This window comes from Hyaena hyaena, unplaced genomic scaffold, assembly GCF_003009895.1.
Source record: "Hyaena hyaena isolate Hyena2069 unplaced genomic scaffold, ASM300989v1 scaffold_200, whole genome shotgun sequence".
Taxonomy (NCBI): domain Eukaryota; kingdom Metazoa; phylum Chordata; class Mammalia; order Carnivora; family Hyaenidae; genus Hyaena; species Hyaena hyaena.
This window is the reverse complement of record NW_024080834.1, coordinates 1,213,075-1,236,305: the sequence shown is the minus strand read 5'-3', so window position 1 is coordinate 1,236,305 and position 23,231 is coordinate 1,213,075. Positions and strand designations below refer to the sequence as shown.

Below are 23,231 nucleotides of genomic sequence, written 5' to 3'. Positions count from 1 at the left end.
GGAACACAATTTTATATATTAGGAACATGGTTTACTATTAAAAGGAGGGGTGATTAAATTATCTCTAAGAAACTTCCAGCTCTATAATTCTCTACAAATCTTAGTATATTAATGTTAAAAGTGAAAATGTACTATTATTAAATCCTAGAAAATTCCTCAAATAAAAAAGCAACTACATCTTCTTTAGATACTAAAGCAATGGTATCTTCCATTTGTCAGTTTAGTCACTACCAACTAGAATTCATTAGGATATTTTTGTGCCTGTTCTTCCGCTACCTAAAATATGCTTATCCCTGACTTTTCAACTGTCTAACCCTTTATCTCTTTTCTATCATAGCATATATGTCTCATCTTCACTGAGGCTGATCCTGACCCCTGAAGCAGGTCCCACCTGCTAGTTAACACAGTTTTTTTTTTTTTTTAACCTTTATAGCACTTCCCATTTATTTAATTACTTGCATTCTTTGTTCAGTGTTTGTCTTTCTCTCTATAGTGAAATTTCCAGATGGGAAGCAATATATCTAAGGTTTTTTCTCCCACTGTTTTTTTTTTTCTTCATGTTTATTTTCAAGAGAGACAGAGCATGAGGAGGGGAGAGGCAGAGAGAGACAGAATTTGAAACAGGCTCCAAGCAACCAGCTGTTAGCAGAGCCCACTGTGGGGCTCAAACCCACAAACACAGGATCATAACCTGAGCCAAAGTCAGATGCTTAACCGACTGAGCCACCCAGGTGCCCCATTCCCCATTTTACATCTAGTGCTGGTACAATGTCTAACACACAGATGAAATTCACTTATGTACTTGTTATAGAAAAGAACAAATAAATGAATAAATGAAGCAGGCATCGAAAACTGCAGACGCCATATGGGGAAATGTTCATCGGCTTACCTCATTAAACACAGGATACATGACTGCATAGAGGGGCATAGAAACCATGGAAGTGGTCTCAGCTTCATTCTTCATCTCTTCCATTGTCATCCTCATTCAAAAGCCAACTACAGTAGAAAAGGCAGTGCTAAAATGCAGAGGAATCTTCATTCACTGCAATATTTCTTCTCTTTTTTGTGATAAAAGAATAGGGCACAAAACATATACTGACCTGGTTAAAAGGGAAGAATGAATAGAGGTTTATTATATTAAGGGAAAATTACAAACACCAGACACTTTCTCTTCCAGCGTTCCTATCTTATGAACAATTGATTTGTTAATGTATCTTACTTATGAAGGTACCTAGATCTGTATGACATCTCTTTTCCTACTCAGAGTCAAGAATTTGCCCTTTCTTACAACAAATTTCCCTTATTAAGTAGTAATTCACAAAGTTGTGACTCATGAATGCACTCATCTTCAACTGAGAGACTGCTTTCTGAAGCACCATGGAATAGTGATGCATCTAATTCCACTATATACAATCAAAAAAGTTAATACAAAAAAGTATCAATAAAATGTATAATTATAACATTTATACGTAATATAAAACTATAGCTATGAAATATATAAAGCATAGGTGTTTATAAAGAAACACATTAAAGAACTAAGAATAAAGAATTAAGGTGCTTAGAATGAAATTTTTTTTGCTAATAGTTCATTGATTTTGTCACCTAAACATAGCCAAGCACCAGAGATTTAAGACTAATCTTAAAAGTGGGAAAATTCTATCAAATGTGGGCTTTTGGGGGAAAAATGTTTATTTTGCCAATAGTACATTGCAAATCTTTGTCCAAATCTGGCACAAAAAGTAAGTACAGAGATTGAGACACTGATAATTTGGAATTAAAACACTGAGGAGTGCCTGGGTGGCTCAGTTGGTTAAGTGCCCGACTTTAGCTCAGGTCATGATCTCACAGCTTGTGAGTCGGGCTCTGTGCTGACAGCTCATAGCCTAGAGCCTGATTAGAATTCTGCTTAGGATTCTGTTTCCCTCTCTCTGCCCCATCCCCACTCACGCTCTGTCTCTCTCTCTCTTTCTCAAAAATGGATAAACATTAAAAAAATAAAAAATAAAATAAGTAAAATACTGAGAATTTGGGGTGCTTGGGTAGCTCGGTTAGTTGGGAGTCCAAATTTTAGTTTTGGCTCAGGTCACGATCTCATGGTTTAATGAGCATAAGCGCTGCACTGGACTTCATGCTGACAGTACAGAGCCTGGCTGGGATTCTCTGCCTCTCTCAAAATAAATAAAACCTTTTAAAAAAAATACTGAGAATTTAACAATGTAAGAGAGAAATTTTGCCTTGAAAAGCTGCAGAAATATATTGATTTTTAAGAGAAAGCGACTGTATTTATTTCCTAGGCTAAAAAATGAGCCTAATTATAAAGTGAAAGAGTAACAGTAGTGACATACTTATATTTTAAACAATATATATTTATATATGTATTTAAAAACCATCAATTTTGAATAATCTACCATTTATATAGCATTTTACAGATAATAAGACATTTTTCACATGTTTTTAGTCCCCTCAATGTAACTTACCTTATGGCAAGTGCCATTCTAATTTTACAGATGGAAAAGCAGGTTCTGAGATGGTAAATGACTTGACCAAGAACACACATGCAGAGGCACAGACTGAATCGTAATACTTTCAACCCAGATCTGATAATTCCACATAAAAAAACTAAGTTTGAGCTGGAAACAAAGAACCTCCACTCATCTACCCAGGAAAATACCCAGAAGTTATTCATTCACTGAAAAAATGTATATTCAGCACCCACTATGTATAAAATGCAGTGAGGAGTGATTAAGATGTGATCCTAATCACTAAAAACTTACCTGGGCCAGACTGTGGAAGACCTAACCAGTGTGAAACATAAAATCAAAGGCCTGAAGTACATATAGCATCAAAAAGCTCTAATAACCTGTCCCATCTGAGAACTACTTACTATCCATCCTTCCACATCCCTACAAGTGAAGGAGAACACAATACCTACTGAAACAGTTTACTCCCATTTCGGGTAGTTCTAAATATAGAAGTTTTTTTGTTTTTGAGCTAAAAGCTGTTTCCCTGACCTTCCAGAACCAAATAAATAAATAAAAATAAAAAGGCCAATTCCTAACTTTTATTTCACAGGGTAAAAGAAAACCATTAACTGATGAGATCATTTATTTAAGCAGACTGCTTTGGTCTAGTATATTTATATAAAAGACCAATCAGACTTGAGGAAGTAACAAGTACATAAATATCAGTTGTGGCCCTGTTGTTGCTACTTAACTAGGTAATCAGCCATTTGGTATTCGACTTTTCCACTTTAGAAATAAATTGTGGGGGTGCCTGGGTGGCTCAGTTAGTTAAGCTTCTGACTCTCAGTTTTGGCTCAGGTTTCTAAGTTCAAACCTTGCGCTGGGCTCTGTGCTAACAGTGCAGAGCCTGCTTGGGATTCTCTCTCTCCCCCTCTCTCTTGACGCTCCCCCACTCTCATGCACTCTCTCTCTCTCTCAAAATAAATAAACATTATAAAAATAAATTGTGAATATTATTTCTTATTAAACTTGGAAACAAAATAGAGGGGTTGAAATGAGAGTAGTCAAAATGAAAATAATGGATAGTGGATGCACAATATAGACAGTGATTGAAGGCATCAGTATCAATGAAAAAACCAACTGAGAAAACAGCAGAACAGGGCCAACAGCAGAACTTGAAGAGCTATCTTATTACCTATACAGTATTAGACCTGGGACTAAATACAGAGCAGTGAACAAGACAAGACAGCCTCTGACCTCATGGAGCTTATGCTGTGAAAGGAAAGCCAGAAAACAAACAATTGTCAGTATTACAAGGGAGAAGTAAGGATGCTTTATTGCTATGGGAGAACTGGAGGAGAGAACTAGTATCAAGAAACCGGGTGTTTCAAAAAGGTGGATAAAAGTTTTCAATGCTCCTAGCATGAACATGACAAAAAAAAATTATTTGACTTCTTAAATTTTTTTTAATGTTTATTTTTGAGAGACAAAGAGACAGAGTGCAAGTGAGGGGAGATGCAGAGAGAGAGGGAGACGCAGAATCCAAAGCAGGCTCTAGGCTCTGAGCTGTCTTGGGGCTCGAACTCATGAGCCGTGAGACCATGACCTGAGCCTAACTCGGACACTTAACTGAGCCACCCAGGCACCCCAAAATTATCTGACTTCTTGATGAGCTCACCAGTAACAAAGAGCAGTGCCACCTGTATACTGGGGGGAACCACCTGCAGGAGCTGACAGTGAGCTGGTGAGAGAAGAGTCTAATGATCTCAGTAAAAAGGAAGTGAAATACTAAAGTAGGCTCAATTGGAACATTTTTGTCTTTTACTCTTTTGAACATATGTGTATCCCTGCATATTTTAAGGCAGACAGAAGTGAAGGAATCAGTAACAGTGGCTAGAGTCACTTTCAGGATTCCTGAGGGCATCTACCCCACTAAGTCTGTTCAAACTCTTAATTTTCTACCTTTTGTAAACAGCCACGTTGAATTGTTTTCATTGTGTTTAATCAGTAGTACTGTCCCATGTTGGGAAATTTTCACTTGAGATATTTATAATTCTTTTTTAAGAAAACCCAAACATATATTACGTATTTCTTACCTCTAAAACTAACTGTGCAGTACTGTAGCTACTATTTACCATCAAAAAGAAAGTGATATAGCAATATTTAAAGAGGTGGCTAAAGAGGAGGAACACACATTCATAACCTGCTGCTACTCATGGTTTCATTAGTGTTTTTACATGAGATTAAAAATCAACAATTTCAATAAGACTTCTTAAATATTAAACTGTTCTGTCATTTTTAGTACAAGTTTAAAAATGCTGCCATTCCTTCTACATGCTTCTTTACTTGAAAAGGTTCAATGAATAACCTGCAATGACTCCCATCAACAAAGAGCCTGTTACCTAAATAGCAAAGGTAGTAAGCTGATGAAGGGCTGAGGCCCTGCCCCTTTGAGAAGGATCCTTTCACAATGGATGTGGTCAGACCCTGAGCAGCTGGGCATCACATTAACAAAGTTTCAACTCTCTAACAGGTGAGTGCTGATCACGCATGCAGAGCCAACTGAAGATTAATAACTCCAAATCCCAAATCTGGAAAGGCCTTAAGAAGTTACCACATCCAACATCTCGTGCAGTAGAAACCACAGTCCAAAAAATGACTTGCCATGGCTGTAACTGCTAAATAAATAAAAATTTAGTGTGGGGATGGTGGCAACATAGAAACTACTTTGTTTCCCATTTCCAAAGTGTTGCATGGTGGGGGGGGGGGGGGCAAAGTTTTGATTTCAAAGCTTTGTTTCACAAGGAACTAGCATCTCTCTCTCTCTCAAACACACATACACAACAAGAAAAACAAACAAAAAAGAACCAGAACTATAAAGACCAATAACTTAAGAAAAAAGGTATACATTTTAAAAAAGTGTATTCATTTATTTTGAGAGAGAGAGGGAAAGAGCACATAGGGGAAGGGCAGAGAGAGATCCCAAGCAGACTCTATGGTGTCAGCACCAAGCCCAACTTGAGGTCCAATAATCACGAACCGTGAGATTATGACCTGAGCTGAGATCATGAGTTGGACACCTAACTGAGCCACCCAGGTGCCCCCAAAAGGTATACTTATAAGCAAATTCTTCTTCAAAAACATCCTCTGTGATATGGCAAAACCAATACAAATAGAATTTAAGCAACCTATTCATTTGTACTTTTCTCATTTCCTTGAGTGTTCAAAATTACACTGCTAATCTCTAACACATGATGAATAAGTATTAAGTTCTTGTCCATTCCACTGCAGAACTCTTGGTCTTAGAGGGGCTTCTGCCCTGCCCTATCCAAAGAACAGGAGTCTGTTCATTTAAAGAACTACACTCAGATCTCCATGTTCAGAATCGGTAGTTCCTGAAACAGCCTCATTTTAATCCATCTGGGGTATGAGATAACTCTAGAGCTAAAGTTATTTAGTCACAAATATAGAGTGGATAAATGGAAGTCCCTGGTACTGAAATACAAAGTTCTTAGGGAGAAAAAGAAGGCTCCTAAATAAATTCTACACTTAAAACATCTGTAAGCAGGGGGTGTCTGGGTGACTCTGTCAGTTAAGCATCTGATTCTAAACTGATTTTGGCTCAGGTCATGATCCCAGGTTGTGAGATCCATCAAGCTCCACATCTGGCTCTGTGCTGAGCATGGAGCCTGTTTAAGATTCTCTCTCTCTCTCTCTCTCTCTCACTCTCTCTGTCTCTTCCCTTCTCCCTGGCTTGCACGCTCTCTCTAAAACAAAAAACAAACAACAACAACAAGAACATTTGTAGGCAGGTCTATTTGCCTTGTTTTTCTCTGTAGGCAAGTCCAGGACTTAGTCCCCTTACCTGGTCTTAAATTCTTATAATTCTTTTAATTTCCCTCCTTAAAGAGTGGAGTTTTATTTATTTATTTTGCTTGGATCTCCAGTCTCCTCATGAACACTTAGCTCAAAGAAGTTTATTCATTCTAGCAAGAAGCAGATTCATGTTTCGGTTACCACTTATAAATATATTTCTTTTTCCCAATACAGACCTTAGTTAGGGCAGCAGATACATAGCAGACACTAATAAATGTCTATAGAATGAACAAATTAATGAGATAAGAGATGGCTAATTTATAAGTTAAATCAGCTTTGCTAATACTTTTCAAATATCAAGCCTAGCAAAACAAAAACATACAAAGGAATCTAATTAATTCTATTAACAAAGATTTTAATTTACAAGTCACATTTACCAGTTTTCACTACTCCTCTCTATCCCATGCTCTTCCTAGTATAGTAAGCTAAGACAACATTAGCATCAGATGATTGCAACTAAAATCAGAATTCCAAAAGAAATTTACATGAAAAGCAAATCAAACTAGAGAAACAGTTGCAGATTATAAATTCTAATGTCTCATTTTTATTAAGGCTGAGAGGCTGTCTTTTAGACCATGGGACATAACTGGCATATAATTCAATAGTTCACAAAATTCTCAAAGTGCAAGAATTTCCAACATAGGTTAGTCTTGCTTTACATATGAGCAAGATCCAAAAAGTTATCCAGCTTTAGCAGAAAGCACTAAGGGAAAGGGTGCACGAGTGGTGTAGTTCCCAAATGTTGGATGACCTAAGCCAGCACAGTCACTTCAGTGCTTATTAAAAACATTCCCAAGATGACTCCATCAGAATCTCCAAGGAAGGGTCCAGGAAGCTGTGTTTTTAGTAGACAACCTAGATGATTCTTGTGAGCAGGACAAGCTGGAAACCATTGGTATGGAAAGAAAGGTGCCTAGAGAGTCAGAAAAACTAGTTGCCAAGGCCAGTCTCAGGGACACAGGTAATACTAAGTACTTGAGACTGGGCTTCTTTTTGGTTCCGACTTGAAGTTTCACTTAATCACTAGTTTGTTTTCCCAACAGAAACAAAGAGGGGATAAAACTACATAATTTTAAAGGCTTTGAAACTCCAAATTTCAGTGACAATAAAACCTTATTACCGTGATCTACTAGAGATTCAAAAGTAATCTCATGGGAAACTAAACTCTTTTATTATCAGATCATAAAAAATTTTTATGAATTCTAGTAAAGAGATCCTCCCCGATAGTTGGTTGATTCAAGGTTTCAAATACATGACAGCTCTCTGCTTTCTCTCAAGCACCTGGCATCATGAATCATATCCATCAGGCTCCTGGAGAAACTACATTTATTTTAAGGCTGTGTAGCTCAGCCTGGCCATTTTACACAGCTGAAAAGGTGAGTCTTTGATATCACAACCTACTGTTTAGGGCCTGCTCATCCCCAAATGTTTTAACTACTTTTAAACAAGAGACAAAAGGTTTAGAGGAGAAAGCTAGGAAAAGGGAAGGCAGAGGAATAAAGTAGGAGATCCTACTTAGGTCAAAATAAGCTTGAAGCCTTCAAGATAAACCTACCTCTCTCCTTCCTTTGCAAATTATACTGTCTATAATTCACTCTCTTCCATATATAGTTTGCTTTTTTAATAAGGTTATGTGGAACTCAACTTCTCTAAACATGTACTACGATCAGTTCAGTTTTTGCTGAATTTTGTATTTAGGGACATCTAGAAACAACCTCTTTTGTTTTTTGTTTTTTAATGTTTGTTTATTTTGAGAGAGACTAAGAGAACACACATATGCATGTACACACATGCAGGGGGAAAGGCAGAGAGTGAATCTCAAGCAGGCTTTGTACTGAGAGTGCACTATTAGTGGAGAGCCTGATGTGGGGGCTCCATCTCACGAACCACCATGAGATAATGACCTGAGTGGAAATCAAGACTCCTACACTTAACTGACTGAGCTACACCTAGTGCCCCCAAACAATTTCTTGTTAATGGTAAGTGTAACATAGGGCACTTAGCCACCATATTTGTTTACATAGATCAATATTTTTTTTTGACAACTTCAAATTACCAATGGAGAATTTGTTCAGAACTATGGAAAAAAAGCGCAAGTATTAAAGTCTTGAGAACAAGAGCTCAAATTCTGGTACTATCATTACAAACCATCTTAGCTCTGAGCAAGTTACTTTACGTCTCCATGCTTTAGTTTCTTCTTTAAAAACCTAAGCTGCAAACTCAAGAGACGTAGTTAGAATAAAGATGAAGTAATTTCTAAAGCAAACCATAAAGTCTCTATATTAAATACCTATAATTTACTAAATACTGTGTTTTTGCACTTTTATATTATTCAAATAAAGTACACATTTCACAATGAATTATCACTATAATCAAATTTTTAAAGGTACCCAGTCTATCATAACACAATTTCCAGGTGTCTGATACCACTATCTAGTTGAAGGACTCCAGGTACAGTTTTCTCAAAAAGAAGAACAAAAAGATAAGTGTTCAATATCTTTGTAAACATGACTAACCAAACAAGCATTTGCTGAGCTCTTAATTAAGAAGAGAGGTTCCAACTAAAACATTATCTGAAAGCTAAGATGTCTTTGAAAACAGGCAACACTGGCAAATTAGAATAGTGACCCATGAAGGAAAAATGCAAAATGTAAAAGTGCTCTAAATTTGACTCTATTACTTTTATCATTCTTTGTTAATTTCCGTATGTCTGCCATAGATACGTGTTCCTTAACTAATAAGCAGGCTTGGTTCTAAACATACACTTACAAATCAGTCACTTAAAACTTACAATTTATTTTTCTATAGAGGATTAAGGTTCTAAGAAACACTTCAAAATCCACAATGCTACCTAAAGGAAAATAGGAATAGGACTGTTTCTTATACTTAGGTAACATTAATAGCACTGTCATTAGAGACAAGAGTAAAATAAACACAGTGATTCCAGAACCAGACTTGCCTAGATTGAATCCTGGATATACCACTTACTAGACGCAGTGAACTGGGGCCAGTTATCTAACTTCTCTGAGCTTCATTTTTCTCATCTAGGATATGGGAATAATATTATAGCCTCCTTCTTTTAAGGTTGATGTGAAGATTCAACAAGTTACTACAGATACAGTGGTTAGAACAGTGCACAGTACATAGTAATTATTCCATATTAGCTATTACTACTACCACATTTTTATCTCAGATGAAATAACAGATCTCCTTCTAGAAATCAGGTCTCCTGCACAACCGTCTAGCCAGGAGAATCAAGGGCTCCTGAAAGCCAGAGAAACAGTGAAGGATAAGTGATTCTAAGCTTCTTTAAAACAGCAGAACTGTTGTTTGTTTTTCAAATAAAATATTTTATCAAGAGAGGTAAAACACCCTAACCTGTTCATTCATCCAGTAAGTGTATGAAGTAACTAGTTTCCTAACCCCTCAGACCCTTCCTCTCAGAGGAGTTCTTTAACAACTCTCAACAGTTGGAAAGCCCTGCTCTAAGACTGTCAGGACACAAGCATTAGAAACAAGGGTTATGAAGAACAAAGGGAAATGGTCCCAAAAGCAAGGGTGAGGTGTTGGCAAAAGCCTTTTGAGGGCCGCATTTTTCCAAAATTCAGTTCTAGATCTCAATCTCTCACCAGTAAATTTACTCTTACTCTTGTCATATGCTTATGCATTTAAAAACCTTAAACACTAAACTCTCAAATTTTTTAATAGTTTATTGTAAAGTTGGTTTCCATATAACACTCAGTGCTCATTCCCGCAAGTGCTCTCCTCCATGTCCATTAAACCCTCACATTTTAAAGCAAAACCGGCCATTATATATTATCTAGTCCAGTTTCCAAATTCTAACACTTAGAAAGAAATGCCCATAGAAATTAACATTGAGAAACAAACCAGTGACAGACATTTTAAACAAGTATGTTACTGAGCTACTCCAGCTTACTGTACAGGTTACGTTAGTCTGGCAAATGAAGTACTTCTAAACTAACCTGCCCTATTTCTTACGTCATCCGTGGGTCAATCTGCTTATAGCCAAGACTCCCAGACTCTGAGCAGTATCTGAAGACTGAAGCCAGCAGGGATGGGGCTCTGATTCAAAGTCACTCCAAGTGGTACAAAGCAGCACAAGTTTGCAGATCTTCATTTTGGTGCTGCTGAGACCTCTGACTCCCTCATCTTACAAGTTAACCGTGTTGTGTCAGCGAATGCACTTGTAGATTTTGGAGAGTACCATTTCTTTTGTGTGGGAAGTATTGTTTCTTAATAAAGAAATCTATATGGACAAGAATTAAGTATTTCTACATACAGGTGGGCAGTATAGAGCAGATTGTAAAGCTCTCAAATTCGAAACAAAGATCTGAGTTTCAATTTTTGTTCAGCTGGGTGTTATTATTTATTAATCTCTATATGCAGTGAGAAATTAATGAATAGTGACTGAAGTACCCAGCTTACTGGTTATTAAGAGTACTAAATACATCATGAAGCACTTAATACAGTAGCTGACACACAACATGCATTCAATTCATATTGTTACTGATATCTTAGATAAAATTCTATGCACCTGACATAGCACCTAGACTGGAACTAAGGTGAGGCAAACTACACACGTAAGAGTACAAAATTTAGCTCTGACTTGCATGACAGAGTAAGTGCCTCAAAGTTTGTACCCTAGGCCCCCCATTTACCTCAGCCTAGTCCACACCTGCACAGTACACACAATGACCACCTCATATTGATATCACAATATTATAAGCCTACTTTACACAGCATATTTTTAAAAACTTTTCCTCCCCCATTTGTTAAAATGGAGACATAAATAAATTACTTGGGCCACCAGAAAAAAAGTTACACATCATTGAAAGCAAGTTACAGTTTTAGAATACTGAAAAGAATTTGGTCAATAAATAAATTTTAATTATTTGTCAAGACTACATCAGAATTACTTCTCTTATTGTAAACAGATCAACTTAATAAAGAAAACTGTGGCCCAGAAGCAGACCGGGTAATGGGGTAAAATCAAGATGCAGTCAAAGACTTCAGGATAATTCATAAAAGCAAATAACCTATATGATATAATGACAAGCTGACAACAAAATCAAAGGGCTCATTACCTCTGAGTTACCCGATGGGAAATGGGAACAACAAGAGAAATAGCAACAACTGGCTTCTAGGATATTTCTATACAACTAATTTAGGGGAAAAAAATACACATCTCTTTAGCTGTGATAATCCTCAATTTTTTTCCTATTCCAATGCCTAAGTTTCTGTTAAAACCTGGTCTGAACAAAATGTAATAGAAACATTTGTTTTAGGGCAGGAAACAAAGCTGCCCCTTGAATACGTTTATCCTCTGCTTATAAAGCTCTTAATCTAGTGGCTCATGAATGAAATAATGCCCGAGGAGCCACCAAGTGTCCGAGGGACATCTTTCTACTTTCCTTTTTATTACTATTTGTGATCTCCTGTTTTAATTTCTCCATTATGTTAAAAGCTTTCTTTTAAAATACCTTAGAAATTCAACTAAACTCAAATGCTCATACTATTCCTAGGTTCTCTATGCTTGAAGGTACAATTTAAGGAGTCTGTACCACCTGGGCCAGGTCTACCTGCTCTGTATCACTTATAATCTTAGTTATCTACCATTTACCTTAAAGACTCTTAATTGCCTAAGGTCCTCTACCAAATGCATTGTGTATTTTCTTTACCTTACCTTGCAAAATTTCTTTGCACCAAAACACTGCCACAAGGCACTCAAATGTTGATAAAATTGTTAGCTCCAGATAAGATACTGAGTGGGTGATTTGCTTAAAACTAGGTGCTAATAAAGACATGGTTCTATCTTGATAGCAGCCAACTTGACGTTTAGCTCCTAACTGATCACAAAAAGAAATGGCGGTATGTGCTTGTATATATACTTTCTCTTGTACCCTTCCTTTGCCAAACGAATTTTTTAAGGAGGGACACCAAAATTAAGGTAGGACCTCAGAAATCTGGCGTTTTGACAACACTGCCAAAATGCCAATTTTATTATGGGTAAAGAAGACATCCAGAAAGCATATACATTTCTGAACAAAAGTTCACAGCAAAATTCACAGTTCTTTGGCATTAAATTAATTAACCTTGCAACAATGTGAACTAGCATGGGGAGCAGTTGCAGCCTAGAGGCCAGGTCTGACTCATCTGTCATTCCCAACTGGCTTTTGTTGTAACAACCTTATATGACAGAAGTCTAAGGAGGCAGCAGGGGCGTGACATCTTAGGGTTTGGTCATTCCTGAACTTCCATCTCCACTGGAGTTCTGGTTCATCCTGAACACAGGGTGCTTGAATACGGCAGGAAGGCATGTTTCAGTACAAAAGACCAGATGGCTAAATTAGAGAAACTGTACTATTTCCCCCTTTCTATCAGCTCTGACCCAAAATTACCAAATGAACTGATGCGTCCAAAGAGTACATAAGAGAAAGGGTAAAAGAGGTCAAAGACAAAAAGGAAAAATTGGAAAAAATATATATATATTAGAAAGGCTAAATGCTCATGTAACAGTCTTTCCATCCCCTTCCCGAAAGAGAAGTTTTATTCCTTTCTCTATCTCCTAGTAGCTAGCATGGTACTTGGCATAGTCGGGCTATGTCAGCAAGTGTTAGTGGGAGATGTGGTGATGAAGTGAGAAAAGGTCCGTGTCCTTGAGGGTGCTTCAGTCTGGCGGGACGAGGAACAATAAAGAAACACGTCATGTGAAGCTGCCGCTCTGCGTACCTCCGTGAGCATACCTGCCTCACATTATATACATACTCACCGAGCAAGTTCAACATCACATGCTTAACATTTTTGGAAGACAATAACGAAAAATAACTATAGAAACACAAAGATGGTCATAACTCCATTCCAGGCACATAAGCCCCCGAAGAAAAGACAGAACAGGCATGGATCTGCTATTCCCCCGCCAGACTCCCAGCCGCAGTGCCTCTCATGATGAGCAGCCTACCACACTGCGATTCCTGTACTATACATATTACTTTCCCAACATGCCTCGGAACTACTCAAAAAAAAGTAATTCTATTCCAGTGCTAAAGAAAACAAGTTGGGTCAAAGTTGTATTAGTCTCCAAGGTGGTAACTCCCTAAGAGATTTTTTTTAGAGTAAGTTTGAATGTAAGTAATTTTTGCCTGCTCTACTGACCTTACCATCTACTATAAAAGCTCTCTGTAACTGCAACTCTAAACCTAACTGCCTTCCAATAGAGCTCAATTATTAACATAATCTTTATGGCAATGATTTAAAATATGGTCTCTTGAGTGAGGCAGCTGGATTCAAATCCTAATTCCAAGCAATTACTGGTTGTATAACCTTGGGCAAGTTGCTTAACCTCTCTGTACTTTAATTTTCCCATTTAAATTGGGGATAATGGTGCCTCCACCTCTACTGTTCCAAAGATTATATGACATCATGTGAAATGCTTAGTGTGATGCCTGGCACCAAGTTACTGCTCAATAAATTCTGGCCATCCAATTAAATTCCAGCTTATTCTAAACACTTAGGGCAATTTCACACATAATACATACTCAATAAATATTTGATAAATGAATGAACCAAAGTATTATTATGTAATCTATACTTACTTCTGGTAAACTTATTTCCAAGGGATTGGCCTCAGCAAACAATAGTGACTACCATTTAATATGTTCCACTGCTGTTGCCCAATAATTCATAAGCTTGCTGATAAAATCCCCTTTTTTCTTTTAAATAGTAACACTTGATTCTAAGCACCTAGAGTAAAGAGTGAGATTGAGGCTGAATAGATTAAACTCACCTTTTGGGTAGTTAAAAAAGAAAAAAAGGTTACTAAAACCAAAAATATGAATGATCTTGAAAAATAATATTGTAATATATTACACCGAAGATACAATTAATTTTGTACTAAAATTACAAAAACTGCATTTTTCATCTTCTTACAGACAAAAACAGACCACCAACTACATTGTTTACCTTTCTGCAAATAAATTATTTCTACTCGCTGCAATAAAAGTGCTTTCATTGGTTACACTTCGTGTGCGCCCTAAAAATTCAGTATCTAAGACTGCAACTTTCTACAACATTTCAAATGCAGTAATATACACTAAGAATCACACTCTTTAACTTCTGAATCCCTTTTACAGTTTATTTACCATGAAATTAGCTTAATATTCTTTAAAAAAACTTTTTTTTAAGTCTGTTTATATATTTTGAGAGAGACAGAGACACTCCAAGTGGGGAAGGGACAGAGAGGGAGACAGAGAATCCCAAGCAGGCTCCCTGCTGCCAGTGCAGAACCGGACATGGGGCTTGAACTCAGCAAAATGAGCCAAAACCAAGCGTCAGGTGCTTAACGGAGTCACCCACCCAAGTAACCCTAGCTTAATATTCTTCATAACATTACCTATAATCATGACCTTAATAATCTTAAAACATGTAAGAAGCAGTACTTCAGATTTACCTTCCACATATTGGTTATGCTACGTAAATATGAATTTTTTAAATCCAAGATTCAAATAACATAAAAACTGACTTTTTAAAAAAAGTTTAGGACTTATCTAAGACTTATATTTATTAATAAAAACTGAGAGCATTATCAAATTTTAAAGCCAAATACCAACAATCATTTTTTGACAATATCTTGTGGGACAGAGAATTGGCAAATTCATGAAAGCATATAAGATTATAGCAACTTAGAGCTGTTGAATTTATTCTATGCGATGATTATAGTACTGAAAGAATTAGGGAATTTGTTTTCACAACCAAAACCTAACACAGATTTATCCCTGAAATTTAGTTTGCATGTTTTTAAAATAATAAACTTTTTACTCTCATAAGTATCTAGGTTTAAAGTAGATATTATCGTAAGACCCAGTGAAATATGAAAATTTTCAGGAAGCCCAAAATATAAGCTTCTCTGAAACAAGCACTACTGAGTTTTACAAAGTCACCTTGTCTAAAGCAGGTGATATTAAAAGTAAAATTCAAAAGAAGATATGGTTAAAAAAACAAAATGAAACAACAAAGGAAAAGGAAGCATGGATTCTGCTGAGGACAGAATGAGATCACATTAGGGAAGCACAGAATCCATTAAAAGTTAGTTTCCTCCACATCTGCATTTTGTTATAACGAATGTTGCTTGCAAAAAGCAGGACAGTGATAAGGTCTCCAAAATGCTCTGTTGTACAGAAAGTTTGCTGTAACAGAATATGACTCCTTTGTCATTTCGCTGTAGAAAATGATCTATCCTGATTTTAGAGACCTCAAAAAAAAAATAAAACCCATCTTTCTACAATTTATTTTTTTACTGTTTGTTTATTTTTGAGAGAGAAAGAGGCAGAACATCAGTGGGAGCGGGGAAGAAAGAGAGACAGACGCAGAACCCAAAGCAGGCTTCAGGTTCTGAGCTGTGAGTACAGAGCCTGACGCAGGGCTCAAACTTACAAGCCGTGAGACGTGACCTGAGGGGAAGTCGTACACACTTAACCGACTGAGCCACCCATGCAATCCTTTCTACAATTTATATTATAAAACATTATAAAATACAACTTATATTATAAAACGTCATAAGTGCTTTCATCTAAAGGTAGAAAGCAAGTGTTTTACTTATTTCTGTATTTCTGTCCCTAGCAGAGTGCTGGAGGCACTGTACATGAATGCACTCCTTCATTCAATCATTTATTCATTCATTCACTGAGTACTTATTGAAAACTTACTTTGTGCCAGATTCTGTGTAAATAGTGAGGTAAGGTACATGACAAATGACAGAGCCCTACCTAGGTAGCTTATAATCTAATGAGGGAGACAAACATCTATCAAATAAATTACAGAAATGATTAAGTTCCTATTGTGATGATGCTACAAAGGAGAAGTGTGGAGTATGATGAACATACAGTGGGAATTTACTATAGCTGAGTTCTAATTTTAGGAAGGAGGAGTCAAAGAAGGTCAGGAAAGTTCCCCTAAGGAATGACACTTAAACTGAGATCTGCAAATTAACTAGGAGTTGGCCAGATTTGGGAAGGGAGAGGAGAGCAGTCCAACAGGGAGAGGGCACATGTATACAAAGTTCCCGAGTCAGGAAGGAACTTACATATGTAATAACTAAAAGGTTCAATAAATAAGAAAGGCTGGGAACAAGGATGGAGAGCTAGAAAGGAGGCAAAGGATAACCTACAGCATTAAATAGAGTAAGAGAGCAGGAATATTTGAATATTTAAGTACTTTTAAGTCCTTCTCTCACATAAAATAAATAATTTTAGGCACAGAGTCTTTATCATAGTAAAAGTCTACGATCAAAAGACTTGGATTATGCCTTAGTCCCACCAGTCACTAGTTAAATGACCTTATATATACTTAACCAATCTGAACGTCTTCGTTCTCTGTGTAAACAGGTACTCAATTATTTTACCTACTGGGAATACAATGATAATACAGAGTCCTGTTCTCGTGACTTTCTATACTTAAAGATAGATGCACATGGGAGACATCCTAAGTCCTATAAGAGATGATGTCCAAAAGCAGACACCAAGGCTCCTGAAAAACCAAAAATGGGAACAAATGTGGACACTGGAGAACTGCAAACTACTATAAAAATATAAGTACACACATAACTCTGGGAACTGTAAATTCTTCAATGTGCAGAGATCCAAATGGATCACAGTACTCTAGCATGTGACTGAAAGATGGTAAGTGCAAAAAAACCCATTCTTCCATGACTCCAATATGGATGAAGTACCAACACCACAATGGACCTCAGAAATGAAAAGTAATGACAGAACTGAGACAAGGAGAAAAACTAACACACAGTGAACAAGTGCATTAAATTAATTTTCCTTATTTCCAGATTTTCCTGACTTTCGGGTCAAAAGCTCATTCTACAACTTCATAGCTGCATGCCAAAGTTAGAGGACTCACTTCACACTTCCCCCAACAAAAGCCAACATCTACACTGCCATCTAGAAAATACATTAACACTCTTGCTTTACTGTCACTACTAACTTATGTTCAGTTTACAGTCTGTGTAAACTACCATACCCTTCCAATATAGCATAATTTTCTATTTGTTTAATTGATCTTCCTTCCTTGCATCCTGTGTTACTACTCATGGTGCTACGTCATTCCTACACTTCCTACTTCATTCTCTAGTATCATACCTCCATTTTATTTTAAAGGTTATGTTAAATTCCAGACCATCTTAACTTCACTCATAGAGGAACACTCTCCTATGGTCCTACAAACTGTTTTTACTTTCAAAAGTGTCGGGGCGCTTGGGTGGCTCAGTTGGTTAAGCGTCCAACTTCAGCTCAGGTCACGATCTCACGGTTTGTGGGTTTGAGCCCCGCATCAGGCTCTGTGCTGACAGCTCAGAGCTGGGAGGCTGCTTCAGATTCTATGTCTCCCCCCTCTCTCTCTGTTCCTCCCCCATCCATGATCTGTCTCTCTCTGTCTCTCAAAAATAAATAAAAATTAAAAAAAAAAAAGTTAAACAGTGTCAAAAATATCTGCAGAGTACATTAAAAAATCAGCAATTTCAATGGTCAACTTACACAGGAGCAAAGCGTGATTAACTACTAGATACCTAAGTACTGTACATAAACTTATCACAAAGAAATTCTGATGTCAAACAACATACACCTAAAAATCTATTAAAGGACTATCCAATAATTAATATTCATACATGGTCATACTAACAATTATAAAGAATAGACTGTTACAAGCAAACTGCTTTTTGCTTAATATAAAATATAAATGTCCAAATTTTCCATTCTTTAACATAAAATAGAATGAATTAAAAGTCATAAATAATGCTAAGAAAAATAAAATACGTAAGTGCCCGATGTTTTTATACACATGCACGTGCACATACACACACCAGGATCAAGAAAATAAAGGGAAAAGTTGAGAACAAAAATGTGATGTTACTTCCAAAAAATGCAACGTATATTCTTTTCTAATTATGTGCACACTAAACTCTCTTGATGCTATTATTATTTAAAAAAAAAGTGTAAAGTAAGTTTTGTAAGTAAGTTTTGTGAAAGAATTCCTGCACTACTGTTGTCAGTTTTACAAAATGAGTAAAAAGTCAGTCCTACAGTAGGAAGGGAAAGGAATACCTTGTAACTATAAGGATAGGATATATTTTTTTGACATTCTCCTACCTCATTATCTACTGCTTAAAATGGTGGTACAGGGGCACCTGGGTGGCTCTGTGGTTAAGTGACAGACTCTTGGTTTCAGCTAAGGTTATGATCTCAGGGTTCGTAGGTTCAAGCCTCTAGTCCGGCTCTGTGCTCACAGCTCAGAGCTTGCTTGGGATTCTGTCTCCGTCTCTCTGCGCCTCCACAACTCCTTCCCTGCCTCTGCCTCTCTCTCTCTCAAAAATAAAATTAGAAAACAGTGAAAAAAAATAAAATGGCGGTACAGTTCATCACTTAACATACTTCTAATAAGTAAGCTGAAACTCAATTCTTATTTTTCCAAAAAGTTAGAATGTGTCCTTCTTTTACTGAGGAATTTTCTCCAACTCAAAAAACTCTTACTTCACAAAGGGCTTCTTAGAAATACATAAGGTGCATTACTTTGCAATTTTCCCCACTCACTTCAAAAGCCCACCAACCTCTCTACCCTTTTTTTTTCTGCTACAGCAGCTCTGATTCAGAAGCTGGATTACAACTGGATTAGATTCAGATCTGTCCCTACGTGTGTGACCTTGGGCACGTCATTTATCCCTTCAGTTTCTCATCAGCATCTCTGAGACGGTATCTTTGAAAACAGAACGGGTTTGTAAAGATACCTTGGGAATTCTATCTAGGAGGGTTAAGGTTTTCTGCTCAGAGGCAAAACTGCCTCCTTCGAACGGCCACATCTTGAAACTGGAACTGAATCCGTAGGTCTCTGTCAACATCTGACTCTTCCTTCTACAGTTCTCCTCTTCTTTCAAAGGGCATAACCTGAGTCACCTCAAGAGCGGACTCCCAAGCGCCCCTTCCCTCCTCCACTCTTCCCCTATCCTACTTCGAAAGCGGGGGGGGGGGGGGGGGGGGGGGGGAATCAGCAGCCACATCTCCCCGCCCCAAGCCACACCTTCAGAGGACCCCACCCCAGACACATCCGCCTTCTCCCTTCTCCGGGGGCACCAAAGGCCAACCTCGCCCTTCCCCTCCCGCCCCCACCTAGAGGAGACTTCCTGGAGGCGTTCAGGCCCGAGCAGGGCAGGCAGCGTTTACAAACCCGCTTTACGCCACTCGCGTAGGGTAACCTCGCTTACGGCCATAGGGCCCCGTTTCCAGCCCCGTCCGCTCCGCCTGCCAGTACCAAGCCCAAGTGCCTCAGCCACGGCCCCCGTGTGACCCCAGACCTCTTCTGCTCCGCTCGGGGCTACGGAGACTGGGACGGAACAGCCACACCTTACCGGCAACTGAGGCACTGACTTCACTTCCCACCTTTGGAGCCCTCTTCAACTCCCGGATCAATTCACTCCGGCGACGCCGGAAGGACCCGAGAGGAACCAGGCGTTGTCCGGAATCCTGCCCAGCCGGAGTCGCGCAGGGGCCTATGGGGACTCGTAGTCCCACTCGCCGGCGTCGTCTGCAATTCCTGCACAAGCAAGACTACAACTCCCGGCAGGCCGCGCGGCAGAGCCTAAGGCGATGGGTGGGGACACCTCTACCCAATAATAGGACAGTTCCCTGCCTTTGCGGGAGGAGGTGAGACGGATAGAGAGGGTGCTTGAAAGGAGGAGGAAGGGAGGGGTCAGCTCTCACCTGCGCCAATCAGGGTGCTGGGTCGGCCCTGCAAGCGGCTCACCCATTGTGGGGGCGGGCTAGCGGAGCAGAGGAAGGAAGGGGGTTGGGGAGAGAGCTTGAGGTGCGGAACGAGGGGCGGCTGGGCTGTGGACGCTGCAACGCGGGGAGAGGGGGCAACGGGGGAATCGCCGGCCGAGAGGGAGGGAGCTCTGTGGGGATGCGCTCAGGCCGGAGAAGCAGCTTCCCCGAAAGCGGTAGAGTCCCAAGCACACGAGGCGGCCAGACCTGCGGGTCGCGGAGGGATCGAGTGAGCCTGGGCTCCTGGAGGAGGCTCCCGGGCTCGGGAGGCAGCTCCAGGTGTGAGGCCACTGGCTGAGCAGAGAGGGGTCCCCAGGGGGGCGGGAAGTGGCAGAACAGCTGCAGAAGTGCAGGGAGCGGGAAGGTCCTAGGGCAGCAGCTTCCCGCCGCCACCAGCCGGGGCAGTAGCCGGAACAGCAGGGGAGGAGCAACAGCTGCCGAATTCACCAACTAGAGGAGGGGGGGCGGAGCTTGGGTCCCTGTAGCTGCCGGAGGCGCAGTGGGGACCGTAGTTTCCCGGGAGAGACGGGAGCAGGAAGGCGAGCGGAGCGGAGCGCAGTCCTCCGAGCATCAGCTCCAGCATCCCACCGGGGGTTGCAGGTGTGTGGGAGGTAAGCGTGGGGGCGTCTTCTGGGCGTCCTCCCACTGCCCAGGAGAGAGCGTCTTCCAGTAGGAATTCTGTCAAGGCACAGCTCGAGTCTCTGACTCGGGTTAGGGAACGGGTGCGAACCCTTTTAGAGGAAAGACGTACATTTTGGACTTTGAAAGGGGGAAAAAGCAAAAGGTGGTTTGATCCTGGGTATAAAGGGCGTGGTTAAGTGTTTTGGGCGTGAGTTACACCATTAAAACTGTTCTGAGAGATCTTAAGATTGAGGGAAACCCTGGTCATTGAGGAGGAGGTGGATGATATCTGGATAGGTGCGTAGCTGGTAAAAAAAAAAAAAAAATGTCATTGATAGAGAATTACTTCAGAACTCTTTCACCAGGAAAATAACTTTGCATTCTCCTTCAGTGTCCCCCTTTACGTTTTATCAGATTGTCCTGCTACCGACCTGTTTTTCCAGGGTGGTTTACTGCAGGTTCCTAAAATTGAAAGACCGTTGTATTAAGGAAGCAAATGCAGGCAGGAATAATCAAGATGACTAAACCTATCAGAAGTATAACTTTGCCAGCGATAATGTAAAAATGTCTTAATGGATGGATATTTAGCTTTCCTTCCAGTGGCTCTAGAATATTGGAACAAAGACCAGGACTCAGCCTACAGTGGGAACATATGGTGTATTTCATTCTGCTCCTTATTCTCTCATTTGGTTCTGATAATATTTGTGCATTTAAAAAAAAATCTGAAGTACAAGAAAAGCTGGGCGAGGATCTTTTCTGTTAAGGGAGTATGTGCTAAATGGTTACCCTTACTGTGTGTGGTGATGGGTTCAGGCTTAAAACACATGTAATAGTATCATAAAAGAATATTTTATTCTTGGTATTAAACCATGTGCAATTTCTTTGAATGTTATTAAATACCTGTGGATGAAAATACGTTTTAATACTAGGTAAAGGTGAAAGTTACACCTGCCTTTGTGTAACTATGACAAAATTGCAGGCTTTCTTTTTAGAAAAGTATGTAAATAGCTGTTTTCCTAGTCATCTTCTTTTTGTTTCCGAGGTTCCCCAGATTACATGGCTTTTAATCATAGTAGCATATTGCAGCATGTTTTCCTTTGAAATGATTTCATTGTGACAGTTGTATATTCCAGGGTCTGGGTGAATAATCTGGAATTTTTTTTTTAAACTAGGGTCAATACAATGGAGTAATTATCCTCTATTTTCTGGTTTTCATGCTTTCCTCATTTACTCTGGATTTTGGGATTTTGTTTTTGTAAAGCACACACAGTTCCTTTTTGAAAAGAAATGGCCAGAAGGAATTTTCTTTATAGATTAAAGTTCTGTCCTACTGAGTGCTCCTACTGATAAGCCTAAATGACTTATCAGTGTATTTACTCCTCCCCTCCAGCACTCCCTGCCACATTCTTACACACCAGAGAAATATATACATGGACAGATCTTAGAAAAACAGTCGTTTTTAGATTGTCCCCAAGCAAATCAGGTTTTGGAAGCAGCAAAGAGCTTTGAAGAAAGAAAACGCAACAGTAGCCTCTAAACTTAGCAGTCATGGTAAGGATCCGAGTTTATCTTTGCTGTATCACAGGAGAGTCTATTAATCCACGTAGCAGATAAGATGCTATGTAAATGATTTTAGGAGGAAAAAAATGAGTACTAGATATAATGAAGATTGTTTACCTTTGTTATTTGTCATTATGTGGATCGTTCTGAATCAGAGCCTTAGAATCTTTCTAAGACTGATTGATTTTGTGAAACTGAATACTTGTTGTCACTGATACTTATTTACCCTATGTAATAATAACAATAATAATATTGTCAATGAAGGTCTTTCAAAGCCTATATTAAAAGATCTTTTGAAGGAGTTTGGTTGGGAATCGGTTAATAATCAAGTAAATGGGAGAGAAAAAAATATCAAAACAGTTGGAATTCAGATGTACTTTGAATCCCAACTATTTCTAGGTCTTCTGCTGTGAGGTATCATAAAAGACAGAATCTCATTAGGAATGACTGAGTTTGTAGTATTAAAGTACTGGATTTTTCACCAGCTTTCAAGATTTGGATCCTTTTTATTATGTCAGTGAAAGAGATTGGGTTCCTACATTATTTGGGAGTAAGACCATGTTTTTATAAGGGAGAAAATCTTCAGTAATATATAGTATTTAGGTATTTGTTACCTTGAACTTGTGTCAGGAGATTCTAAATTGGTGTTCACATTAAATCTCATATAATATGAAGTCTTCTTGACTGTATGTTACTGGTGTTGAGATGATTCTTTATGTCACAGTTTATAATTTTATGTAAAGCACTACCTATTTAAAAAGTATATTATTTGTTCTGCTCTTGATTTTTACTATTTGTGTATGGTTATTACTGAGCATAGGAGGAGAAAGAAAAACCAACAGAGTGCAAGAATGTTTCTCTGGAATGGACAGTGCTCTGG

The 23,231-nt window shown here is 38.8% G+C and overlaps 2 protein-coding genes across 3 annotated transcripts in view; one reads left to right on the top strand and one right to left on the bottom strand.

Annotated features, from left to right (window-relative positions):
* PDCD10 (programmed cell death 10) overlaps nucleotides 1-20,066 on the bottom strand; it is a 43,422-nt gene extending 23,356 nt beyond the window's left edge. The window contains exons 1-2 of the mRNA XM_039241942.1: nucleotides 19,759-20,066; nucleotides 890-1,100 (exon numbers count right to left, since the gene is read on the bottom strand). Coding sequence (XP_039097873.1) covers nucleotides 890-985 — 96 coding nt within the window. The 5' untranslated portion in view covers nucleotides 986-1,100; nucleotides 19,759-20,066. The remainder of the gene's footprint in view (nucleotides 1-889; nucleotides 1,101-19,758) is intronic.
* A 589-nt stretch (nucleotides 20,067-20,655) lies between these two features.
* The window catches only part of SERPINI1 (serpin family I member 1), a 70,688-nt gene continuing 68,112 nt past the window's right edge, over nucleotides 20,656-23,231 (top strand). Inside the window, exon 1 of one of the 2 annotated variants that reach the window (XM_039241941.1) lies at nucleotides 20,656-20,770. The gene's annotated coding sequence lies outside the window, so the exon portion shown is untranslated. Of the gene's footprint in view, nucleotides 20,782-23,231 lie in introns of both variants that reach the window. The other variant, XM_039241940.1, reaches the window with a different exon arrangement.